General features: G+C 31.2%; 1 protein-coding gene across 1 annotated transcript; it reads right to left on the bottom strand.

Annotated features, from left to right (window-relative positions):
* Positions 1 to 5359: 5359 nt before the first annotated feature.
* Positions 5360 to 12387, bottom strand: LOC111287763 (putative trehalose-phosphate phosphatase D). The gene is made up of 10 exons (XM_022878444.2): positions 12160 to 12387; positions 7306 to 7482; positions 7043 to 7183; positions 6840 to 6911; positions 6623 to 6721; positions 6477 to 6530; positions 6263 to 6364; positions 6042 to 6119; positions 5797 to 5937; positions 5360 to 5661 (listed from the first exon to the last, which is right to left on the bottom strand). Exons 1-10 carry the CDS (start codon positions 12205 to 12207, stop codon positions 5503 to 5505), a joined length of 1071 nt encoding a protein of 356 aa, XP_022734179.2. The 5' UTR covers positions 12208 to 12387; the 3' UTR covers positions 5360 to 5502.
* Positions 12388 to 12886: the final 499 nt, after the last annotated feature.

Raw genomic sequence — 12886 nt, 5'->3', positions numbered from 1 at the left:
ATGGATGATGCCTTGAAAGTTAGGTTCAGACTTGGGTGTATTGACATATATATGTTTTAAGCCAAAGCTTTTTTTTTGTAAGAGCTAAGAAAACTAAAGTAAAAGTAGAATTGGAAGAGATTACAAAAAAGATTATCTTGCTTCAAAAAGAATTAGTACTGCAAATAGATCATTAGACTGAGTTATAAAAGAAGTTGGTAGCTATTTCTCAATTTAGTAAGACTAACTCTTTTCCATAGAGCTACATAGTCAATTAGATCTTTTTTTAGTTATTTTTGCACTTCTACATATCTTTTTTTTTTTTTTAAGTTTTTTATCTTAGTGTTGGTTGAACATTTTTTTTTTTATATTGACATCTTTTCTTTATTTCTCCATTGCTAGTAATTGTTCTTCTTACGTGTGATTAAGAAGAATTTTTTCTCAACCTTACATTAAGAAGAGAGTATCTCTTAATTCAATGTTTAAGAGATTAATTCAATCCTTTTAGAAAGTATTAAAGTTGAGATCAAAAGCATTAAAAGAAATGATTTTCATCATAGTATTTAAAATATTAAGGCTAAAAAATAAGTGAAATTGTTATAATTAATAATTGTATTCTCAATTTATAAGAGAGATAATTCTCAACTTGATATCAATAGAGCTTATTTGATAGCAACTATAAACAATGAAGTTGCGGTTAAAGAATGGGTGATATAGTTGTGGCCAAAGAACAATTTTCAATTTGGAGATAATATTCAACTTGGTACTAAAAAGGTTCATTTGATAGCAAGTATCAACAATAGAGTAGCAGCCAAATAATGAGTGATAAAGCTGTGGCCAAGAAATTATTCTTAATTTCATATTGTGAAGGTGAATTCTCAACCTAAAAAGAAAGAAATCAAACCTCATTATGTATTTAAAGAGATTTTTTTTTCAACTTAGTACCAAAGAGATTAATTTGATTCAAAGCATAAGGTATTAAATTATGGCCAATAAAAATGGATTCAACATAGCAACCATATCAATTTTGTATCTCAATTTGATTTTGAAGATAAATCTCATGTACAATTAAAAAAAACTTTAAACATAATTTAAGATAAAAAGATAGGTTTTCTACCTGATTCTAGAGAGTTTAACTCTAAACTCAAATCAAAGAGCATTTTTCTCTTATTGCCTCTTCATCGAAGAAAATGTCTCATCTACCCGAATAAGAAAAGTTTAACTCAATACTCTCTTTCGAGGAATTAACTTCTCTACTTGGTGGGATCAAAACTATTCCAACACCTCTTTTTTATTACTAGGATGGAAAATATGCTAACAAATCTGAAAGTGCTTGAAACTTGATAGCTTTTAATTGAATAACTGATATATCAAACTCTCCAAAGAAAAGAAAGATTATCATAGTTAGCATGAATTATTGCATTCACATGCTCCTGAGGATTCTAATGAGTTGGAAGTGGATTATTCTGAACTTCAATGTTTCCAATCAGCATTTCTCTTGCTGGCACCTTTCGATAGAATATTCTATGAAGATTTTTACATTCAACAAGTGGATGACCAACCATTCAGTGATAGTTACAATACCTTAGGTTGGATTTTTCTTCTATTATTAGTGGTTATCAAACATAAGGTAGATTCACTTTCCATCCTTAATCTATTCTTTAAAAAGTGCCTTCACTGTATACATTGAAACTGAGAATGGTGGAAAGTCAATATCATCATCTTGTTTTATTTTTTGATTATCTCTTCTAGGGTGCATATTAGGACGAGAAGGTCCTTACATTTCTCTTGCTCTTTCTTGAATTGCATTCATTATAGAAGTATTTTTTCTAATGAAATAATTGACTCATCGTTGCCTAAAAACCATATTGTTGGTTTTTCTTGCAGCTTCAACCAAAATAGCAAAGGTTAGAAGAGGTAAATTCTCTAAGTGCATTCTATAATCATCAAACATTCCTTGGATACATACTTTCACTAGCTCTTTATCATCATGAGAATCTTGAATATCCAACACTCTTTCCCTAAAGTGTTGAATGTATTCCATGAGATCTTTTCGTGACTTTTGATGTTTTTTTCCCAAGTCAATCAAAGTAAACTTTTCTTAGGTAGAAAATTTTTTTCCCTAAACATTCTACAAAATTGACTCCAAGATTCAATAGAGCCAAAAATAATATTGACATAACAGGTGTATAGTTTTTTAGAAAGAGACTTAGAAAATTCTTTCAACTTCAAATTATCGTTTAATCTAACTACTCCAAGAGTTTTCACAAACTTCATTACATGCTCATGAACATCTCTGATCTTGCCATTGAATTGTTTAAACTTAGGACTAGTATAGTCATTGGGATATATGGCTTAACAACCACTCTAGTAGGATAAGGTAGCTTAAGATTAAAATCAAAAAAGTTTAAACTTTTGTTCTTCTCCTCAAGCAATTTTTGAAATTCTTTTTTAATGACAAAGCCATGAGTTGTAGTTGAAGAAAAAGTTACAGTGAAAGTACCAGCTACTATGGTGTTTTTTACACCAAGATTTTCATTAAGATTAAGATTTAGCAAATTTGAAGTGTTTTCTCCATTGCCATTTGTAAAAAGGATAACTTCATTAGAAATGTTTCCATTCCCCTCAGTAATAGTTTAGGCTTGAAAGGTTGTGGCATTGAAAGATTTAAGTTGGGGATAGTTTTCTCCAACTTTTGCATTCTCTATTGGGAAGTTTGAGTCATCTTCATTAGTTACTGGATGTAGGCAAGGGTTTGAGCATTTTGCTTTCTAGTAGAATACTCTATTTTTTTTCTAGCAAAGTAAGATCAAAATTTGTTTTGTTTAATGCAATCACTCCTCCATAATGGAGTCACCAAAATATAAAAAGATTCTTTGTTGAGGTAAGGGAGTGTTGCAAACAAGTAGAATAGGATGTACTAGGAAACAACAGAAAGGGAGATGTAAACCCTGGAGTATTGAGTACATTAACAGATGGTGGTAGGTAGTGAAGTAAGGCTGAGTAGAGAAAAGAATGAGACTGAGAAAAATATTTAGGAAGAGAGAATTACAGAGAAAATTAAGTTTGCCAAAAGCCTCCAAAAGTTCCTCAATAAATTGTGGGAATTCCTATTTATGGGTTTCAAGACTATGAGTTACATATCTTGAGTATTAAATAAAAATAATGGTGAATAATGGGAGAACTACCATTATAAAAGTTACTAATGTATTGTTTAATGAGAGTTTAACGTTTTGGTAACAGATGTAGTGAATATAAAAGTTCATTATCTGTTCTAAAGGAAAAGAAGAAGCATTTATATTTCAAAAAAAAGTTAAAAGAAAATCTCTTAACTATCTTCATATCTGATCCATTAAGCCAAATTCTCTAAAATATGCCAATAGTGGAATTAGTCCAAGAACCCTACCATAGTTCAAGGTTATTTTTCTTTTTCTTTTGGTGAAATAACATTCAATGAAGTATTTTTTTATGGAATAACTCTTAGTGAAGCAATTGTATTTCAAGAGTTTTCGTTAAATGTGTTGGTCTTGTTCTTTGAGAAAGTTGTCTCAATAACAGCTATTTCATAAAATAATTGTTCTTTGAATAATTGTTTCATAAATAGCTATTCTATAAAAAGATTGATCCATGAATAGTTGTTTCATGGAATAATATTCACTAAAAAATTCTTATCACCTATTCCGTAAATGACCTTCACTTAAACAGTTTTAGCACATATTTGGACTTATCCTCGATTTTAACAATTTTAGATAAATTAAAAAAATATTAATAACCAAAATCAAATATCTATAATTTGAAACTTTAAAAAAAAAAAAATGACCTTCCTACTGCATCTCACTTCGGGGCTGCATAAACGCCACAGGCCACATGTTGAAATTGGACTTTGAAGAAAGCCTCAATCAACCATTTTATGCTCATTTCGTACTGGAAAATTCCCACTGCCTACCTTTTTATTACTCAGTTTGAAGAGCTGGGTCACAATTTGAAACCCAATCGAACCGAACATCTTTTCATGGAAGTTGGACCAATTTTAGATTTTTTTAAGATGCAAAGGGTTTCTGTTTATTCCATATATTTCTTTTGAATAAATTTAAATAAATTTATTTAAGTCGAATTTAATAAATTGATAAAAAAAATTTTCTTTTCACATCCTCTCAATAAATTTAAATCCAAATAACAAAAAGAAAAACATATTTTTTTCTCGCTTAAACTAACCTTACGTGGTTGATAATATGAGACATTTTTAGCAAATTTAAAAAGTTGTTCTGTCTATTTTATATGAAGTTATATTTCATGTGAAACACTGAAGTGTAAGGATTAAACATCAAAATGCTGGTTGAAAAAGCCAATTAAAAGGAAAATAAAAGGCCTCTTGGTGTATATAATTTGATAATCCAACATACCAAAAGGTTAAAAAGCTTTGACGGAACCATTGCCGCCGTGGGTTCTCAGGGTGGCTACCACTGATTCAAACCAATCCAATAATGTGAAGATCGACTATTAACTGCTTCACATTAAAAGGGAAGGGGAAAACAGAAAAGGGATTCGGAGCCTGCGATTAAAATGGCAACTGATATGGTTTCAAAACGATAGTTTTGAAAAACAATACCTAAAGTGACCTATCCATTGAAAGACCCTTTTCCTCTATTATTTCAGTTTATTTATTTATTCATTTATGAAATCTTAAAGACATGACCTCATTTAGTGACATGTGGTATGGTCTCATTTGTTGACATGTTTATTTTTATTTGACAAATTTTAAAAAAATTAAACCTTTAATAAGTATTTTAATTACATTTAATTTAATTTTGAAAAAATTATCAAAGAAATTATAGTTCCTCTTGAATATTTGTTTTTCATTTTTATGTAATTTTGAGCAAGACTCTATTCATTAAAAATTATGTGTGATTTTTTTATAAAATATTTTTACACTTGAAAAATGAGAAGAGATGATATAGAAGAGAGAGTAATTACAGGGAGAGAATAAGGCTTAGGAAAGAGATAAAATAAAATAAAATAAATATATTATATATGAAAATAGATAATAAAAAAGTTAAAACTATAAATATTATACTGAAGTAAAAAATTAAACAAAACTATTTATACTGATTTTTCTTTTTTTATCTCCCATTTTTTCTCTCTTTTATTATTTTTTGTCTCTTTTAATTATTTAAAAAATTATAATTTGTAACACACAGAAAAGAAAAAAAAAAAAAAACTAGCCAATCAATTTGTATTTTTTTTTTATTTTCAAAAAAATTATAACTCTTACAAATTACATGAACATAAAAAGAATATTTATCTATCGTGGGTATTTACTAGTATACTATTAATCCATTATATATATATATATATATATATATATATATGATCAACTTAATTACATAAAAAAAAATTTATATTTTTTTAACTACTGTAATACATAAATCTAAAAGATGAAATTAAATAATTTTTTTTCTTTTTAACTTATTTCTTTTATCTCTTTAATCTATTAAAATCATCCCCAACCAAAATATCGTCTAGCTACTTGACGAAGGGAATCTCCGATTTCCTCCATTTTGCTAGACGTAATAGGAAAGCTAATACTTCTGATGGATCACGCAAGGAGTACCGAGCTAAGGTTTCTGTTGGAATGGAAGAAACAATGATGGGAAACCCTTTCCCTCTACCTGCAGCTATGACCTGAAATTAAACATAAGAAAAACACCAAGTTTCAGTATACAAATTGAAAAGATACTAGAAATTAGCTGTCAAAAAAGTCATGATTTTGTGGAAGAATTGAATTAAAACAAAGAAAAAAATTCACTTAATGCTAACCTGGAATGCATCTTCATCAGTTCGATCATCTCCAATGTATAATGGGAGAACCTCTTCGGCATTGCTGAATCCTAAATTATCAAGCAAATAATTGAGGGCTTTACCTTTGTTCCACTCTATTGATGGCCGGACTTCTAAAACCTTCACACGAATTACACAGACAAAAATTTCAGGATGTCAGGGACACAAGTATATTTGACAGCAATCAACAAGATAGACAGAAACTTTTGGAAGATGTATCCTACCATTTTACCCTCGGTCAGACGGAACTCCGGACGATTTTCAACTAGAGATTTCACTTCCTCCTTCAAAGTTTCATGGTCCTACATGATGAACATTTAATTTTACAAGAGATTCATTAAACTGTTACCATTTTAGAGTTAAACACTAAGGCGTTTTCAGATTAGACTATGATGATTAATGTGATGTAACTGATTTACAATTAATTTTTTTGTTTAAAATTTACCTCCGGCGGAACTTGCCGATAATGCACAGAAATGCAAAATCTGTTATCCTCTATCCTAGCACCTTGTATTGCTCCAATTTTATCTTTCAACTTTATGGATATCTGTCACAAACAAATAACTTGCTTATGTAAATACAAACACAATAAGTGGAAAAGCCTAAGGCAGTCCACTCAAAGACCAAAATATAGTCTGCAAATTATGTCAGCTGATTACCTTTTGAATTGCGGGTAAAAATGACTTAGCAGGTTGAAAGGCGCCCTCATTCCCCTACCGAATCCAGAAAGAAACCGATGTTATAAAAAATTAATCTCTAAAAGCATACTTTTGCCAGCTTTATTGGGTTGGAGAAAGCAACTGACCTTTTTATCGCAGGATTTCACCGCTTTGGATGGTACCATTATGTCCAGCCCATGACTCCCAGCATAGTATACATTATCCAACTGTACAAATTCTTCAACCTGAATCACAGATAGGCTTGATACTATCAGCTAATCAGCTTTATAAACTAGGCAGAAAAGCTGCTGTAAAAGCTTTCGAAATTGACTCAATTGGCTACAGTTCATAGATTCATTTTACCTTATCTCGGCTCCTGCCACTGATTATAGATGTTGGAAAATACTTTGCAACTTCATCAACTGCCGCACGCATCTAAAATTAAGAAATTGTAACGTACTATGCAATCATGGTAACATACGATTTTGTCTAATAACGTAGTGGAGATTTACGAGCATGCATTGCACACGTAAATATTAAAAGGCTAATAACATAGAAATGGCTACCTCAGCGGACATGAAGGCCTGATCAGGGTCTTCAACTATTGGTGACAGAGTACCGTCATAATCTAAAAACACAGCGACCTTTTTCCCCTTAGCTGCTCTTATTATGGAATCAAATGAGTTCAAAGCAGAAGGGTGCTTCACCTGATAATAATATAGAACGTTCACAGCAACAATACTAAACGTCGACCGCATGTTTATGGCATGCAATGTTATATAATGAGCATGGAAATAGTGAAACAGATGAAAGATCACTAGTCAAGTACCAGCCATGAAGCATAGTCAGCTGCAACATCAAGTGGGCCGCTTGATAATGTCCCTTTAATAGAGCCATTGGTACCATTATTCTCAGGACCCGAGAAAGGCTTCACCTTCTGCTTATTGGAATGTGATATTCGAAACCCCATTGTCTGGTTAAGCTTTGCCAAGTTTCTCTTGATCATCTAATTAAAACGTTGGACCAACTTCATTAGAAAAAAGCATAAACGAACATTTCTTTGAGACTTAACAGATGAAATCACAACTACGATTATATGGCAAAAAATTAACTATTCCACAACATTCCTGTACCTCTAGTAATTGTTGTGACATGTTAATTAGTAAAAATTGATCATTATATAATAATAATAAAAATAAAATAAAATATTTTAACAATCACTCATCCGTCATCAGTAGAGAAACCTTTGATGAAATATATTGCTACTATCAAGCATAATCTAATCATAGCTTAACAATAAATAAATAATTAAATAAACCTGAATAATGATCCAATGAGAATTTTGGATTCGACTAAAGCAAATACCTTTAAGCCTTAAACCTTAATGAAACGAATTAGTGAATTTCTTGGGATAAGTAATAAAAATTTTCACTATTTTATCCAAAAATAAATAATGCATTTTTAATTAAATCTATGATTGAAATTTAATAATTTTAAATTAAATATAAAAATATTTAAACAAATATTAATTTTAAATTTTATTGAAAATACATTTATCATTTTTAGATAAAGTAATGAAAACTTTCACTATTTTTAAAATAATGGGAGGATCTTGTCTTGATTTTTTTACCACAACTGAAAGCACTTGCTGCTCAATAAAAGATGGTGGAAGTTTTTTTCTTTTATTTTTTTGAAAGGTAGTAGCAGTATTTATCCAGAAATCCCCCTTAGTTATTTTTTATAAATTTTTCTTTTTGTATAGTTTGGACTACAACTAAAATTCAAATTCGAAACTTTCAATCCATTTTCTTTTGTCTCTTTAATTTGAACTGTAACAAAATTAATTTGTTGCGTCTGGAAATGGATTAAGCACATCCTTCTTAGTATAAGGTTAGGTCAAACAATTTGACAACTTATAATTTATTCCTACGATATGTTTATATATACTCCAATATTTTCAACTACATATCCTGTTTATTTACGAAAGAGAAGCAGGTCAAAATATTTTAGGTATAAATTTAGAAGTCGGTGGTTTACCACAATACATAAACCTGAAACAATTAAATTAAGGGGAAAATCACTTTCAGGTGATAGCTGAATCTTATAAAATTATTAAGGGGGTTTTCATTTTCAATATTTTGATACAATTAAGTCGTTTTGGCCCTTGAAAATTGCTAGCAAAGTAGAATTATTACTTTAATATTTACTCTAAATTATTTCTCTAAGGTCGCTTTCATGGAAAAACGATCATCTTGCGAGAGTTTTAAAACCAGAACATAATGGGTTTTCTCTAGATGGGATGGTTTAAGGTCGCTTTCCAGTTGAAAACTTCCTGTCAAAAGAAAGTACATATATATAGAAATAAGAAGAAAACAAAACAAGGACAGTATGATGAGTCGATATTGCATGGCTCATGCCCAATGTAAAGGGTTTGTCTCACTAGAGTTGCCATCAGCTGATTCATCTGACGCGGACATCTGCTCATGCTAGGCCTGGTGAGTCTATCAAAGTCCAAACAAACATGAAAAAAGAGAGAGAAGGAAAACAATTTATGGCAAACTCAATCTGGCTCCACTCTTGAACTACCCCATTTGTCTTTGCCTCATTTCAATTCCTTCCGCCAAGCGAATTAGAATATATTAATATTGTTCTAACTGACTTTCTCTTTCTCATTTGAGTAATGTAAGGGCTCAAACAGATATGTTTTGAGTGATGAAGAATTGATTTTCTAGCGATCAAGGGAATATTGATAAGAAAATTAATCCGTGTGTGGACGAGAGAAAACGAAGCCAACAAGCATGTATATTCGGTTTTAACGTTTAACCATGAAAAACAGAAAGACAATGAAAATGCAGCAAGCCTGTGATTGAAAATTCGAAATGATGATTTTCTAGGTTAATTTTCTTTTTTTTTTCATGGTGGAACTTCTGATCTCTATCCACTGCTTTCATTGCAGATGGTAATTAAAATGATTTCATTAGTTTTTTCAAAGAAACAAACATTCCTATATGTTTCTTCATAGGATCCTAAAGCAATTGAAGAAATAATTGCTTCCTACAAAGCTACATGTCTCCTAATTAAGAGCAGAAATCCATAATCAGTTAACATACTTATATCAATTAAAAGATTCACATCTCTCATATGGCCTCCGCCTCCATAATTACCATGAACAGTACTTTTAATTTCCTTTCATGAAGGGTTCTATTGGTCCCATCCTAACACCGATTTTCTAGTTCTAGTGAGCATGAACCAGATGAAAGTTATTTGATGGTTTTTGACTCTTTTCCATCACCCTTTTTGTTCACATGACAAGGCAAAAACCAACACTATTTTATCTGACAATTAAAGCTGATACGATAGAAAAGAACTGTAACAAAAAACAATTTTCACATTGTTTGCATACAGAAAAAGACTGTCAATTATCGAACGATCTCCTTCTGACATTCACTAACTCAAAGAGTACCCCAACATGCTCCTCAATACTCATCAGCAGAAGTAGCCAAACTCCATTGTTACAGCATTCGTGCATCCTCATAACCAACTCAATTAACATGATCCGTTCACAGAAGACACGTGTCCAATGCAGCCATGAATTGACGTCATTTTATTTGCTTTTCTACTCTCTTTGTTTTTCTTTTTCCTATATTTTTAAAGAAAATCTAGATGACTTTTTTTAGCCTACTGAGGTGTGAAGAGGAGAGAAAGAAAACATGAACCTGGTTAACTTATTTTAAGCATAGAAGACAGACAAATTACACGTACTGAGGGGGTTAATGGTTGAATAAGAAGCAGCCGGACATCTGGGTGTTTAGGGTGGACACGTCGAGACCAGACTAAAGTGAAAAAACGAGGAAGAAAGAAAGTCCGGCGGAACCAGACGAAGCAAAAGGACGAAAAGGTCTGAATCCAAAGAAACTGCCTGGGACTGCAGTTTTGAATGATTAATTATTGTAATTTTATTATAAGTGAGTAAAACTAAAAGGTATTGTGATTTAGAAATGTTTAACAAATTGATAGGAAAAAAAAATTATTAAGTGCAAAAGCAGCCAATGCATGGCCTCATTAGTGACTTATGAGTTGCGTTTTTAATTTAATCATCTCATGTTCTCACCTAATTATATACTTAATTAAAAATCTATACACAAATAGACTAACGGCGGTCCGTTGTTAGATCACCTAAAATGGAATATCAGTTACAATCTTATGGCAGCAAAAAAATTCAAGACATGATGATGATGTAAGGTTTAGAATTCAAATATGGACATTTCATTAGGGTGCAGGAGATGAATAATGGGATCAAAGATAGTATAAGTGTTGATATTGATTGAGTTGGTGTCACAAATCAAGTAATACAATTCTTTTTGAAAAATTACTTAAAATTTAAATTAAATTTATAATAATAAAATAAAATTAAGAGTATTTATATCTTTTTAATTTTTAAAATAAAATATTTTTTATTCATTTCCATTAAAAACTACCCACTCATCAAATAACTTCCATTCTTTTTCAAAATACACATTTATTTTCTTTTCATGCACATAGTGAGTATGCCAAAATTTGGCAGAAGCTTAATTAATCAAAGATTGTAATAAAATTGTCTAAAACCCAAAAAAAAAAAAAGTGAAAAACCAATATATTAAATAAGTATAAATTATACAATTGAGCAATAATTTTATTCACAATATTTAAATTATGAGTTACTTTTTGGGTCAATTATAGCATTTTATTATATTTTTCAAACGTGTTAAAGTATTATACTTTTTTATTTATTATAAATTTATTAATTTTTAAAATATACTTTAATAAAATATATGATAATCATTTAATTTTTAAGAAAAAATTGAAACACCACTAACTATATATTAAATTAATTTTTTTCTATAATCGAAGTGCATCTAGAAATATAGACACATTCATCACTGTCGAAACACGCCTCTAAACCGCCTTTCAGGCATAAGTCGTTTCCTAAAAAAGTGCCTCTCTGAGGGGGCCCCACCCCTACCCCACCACTTTTTCTAGAACTGCGAGACCTTCTTAAACTAGTCCGTGGAACCTACCATCTCAACCCTACACGCGAGAAAACCGGCTCAAGTTCCACCTGTCAGCTAATCGACGACTGATTAAAACCGGATGGTTGAGGCCTGGATCGTGGAGACAATGAAGTCTCTGTCGGTCCATTTCGGCCTTTGAGTCCAGTCAATCATTCGCGCCTACAGGAGACACGTGTACGGCTCAGAAGCCGTATTTTTCATTCCTAGGATTGGAAGAGAACCAATGTTTTTCAGCAACTGAAAAAAGCCAAAAAGCGTCGTTCTTATAAGTCAAACCGCGCCTACACGGTGCGTGACAAGCAAACACAGTAGGCACAGCGACTAACGCGCGAATCAGTCGCGTGCTTCACCGGGAATCCTACGCCTAAGGGGATCTTTGAATGTCAAGAAACGAACACCAACCGCTTTTTCGCTTGCAAATCGCGCCGAAATTTTAATACTTCCAACGTAAAAAACAAATATCAAAATAATTCAAACTAACGAAAGATCTAAAAGCCAAAAATAAAAAATGCATAAAAGACAATGATACGATGAAAAAAACGACATTTTATTTGTAAAAAATAAAAATAATATGCAGAGATATAAATACGTTTTAGAAACGAAATTAAAAGAAAGGCGAATAAAATGCTTACCAAAATTGAAGCTGTTTTGAGGAGAGGATTGTTGATGGTTGTTAGCATACTGTTGAAAGTCGAGAATCCCACGAAGTAGAAAATGAGGAGAGTTTGAAAGTAGAAATCCAAAAAAAATGAGCAAAAGAAAAAAATAAAAAAGGAAAAAGCAGCTTGAAATGAAAGAGAGAAAACAATGAAAATAAAGAGCGAGGGGGAAGCGTGACGAAGAAGGGGTTTATTTATAGAGGAAAGGAGGAAGAGAGAGAGGGCCTTTTAAGGAGAACTTATTTATTATTTATTAATTTTATATTTGTTTTTTGGAAGTTTTCTAAAAGGTCAGATCATGTACTCGTGTTCCTGCATTTAAATTTACCGGATTTGATGTTTGCTGGTTGTTAGGTCATTTATGCCCGTAACGATATAATGTCTTTTTTCCTTCAAAAGGTTAGCCAGCAGCGTGAGAGTATTTTAATCATTTGATTTAAGCTGATAAAAGGGATTCACTTCAGTTCGATCAAGTGGATTCTTTATTTGATTGCACATGGACATATTGATTTGTTATTATTGCTCAATTGAATTTTCGTTTGTTATGTCAAATTTGGCCTGCGTTGTCAATCTCAAATTCGATTTTAAGAACTTAAGCCAACCAAACTAACATCCTCACCCTCCGTACATATATAAATAAACCCTATCATTCTAGTAATGGGCATTGAATTTCTTCTCTATTTTTAAGATTTTCTTTCTT

The sequence above is a fragment of the Durio zibethinus genome, chromosome 17, assembly GCF_047325235.1.
Source record: "Durio zibethinus cultivar Kanyao isolate XHJ-2024 chromosome 17, ASM4732523v1, whole genome shotgun sequence".
In the NCBI taxonomy this organism is placed as follows: Eukaryota; Viridiplantae; Streptophyta; class Magnoliopsida; order Malvales; family Malvaceae; genus Durio; species Durio zibethinus.
Note: the sequence above shows the minus strand (reverse complement) of the source record. Positions and strands in the feature narration are given on the sequence as shown.

Excerpts from the sequence above, each read along its gene's own strand:
- LOC111287763 (XM_022878444.2), bottom strand. The coding sequence starts at position 12,207 with ATGCTAACAACCATCAACAATCCTCTCCTCAAAACAGCTTCAATTTTG. Across the intron at positions 6,912-7,042 it reads AGGCCTTCATGTCCGCTGAG|ATGCGTGCGGCAGTTGATGA; the intron begins GTAGCCATTTCT and ends TCTTAATTTTAG. Across the intron at positions 5,662-5,796 it reads CTGATGAAGATGCATTCCAG|GTCATAGCTGCAGGTAGAGG; the intron begins GTTAGCATTAAG and ends GTTTAATTTCAG.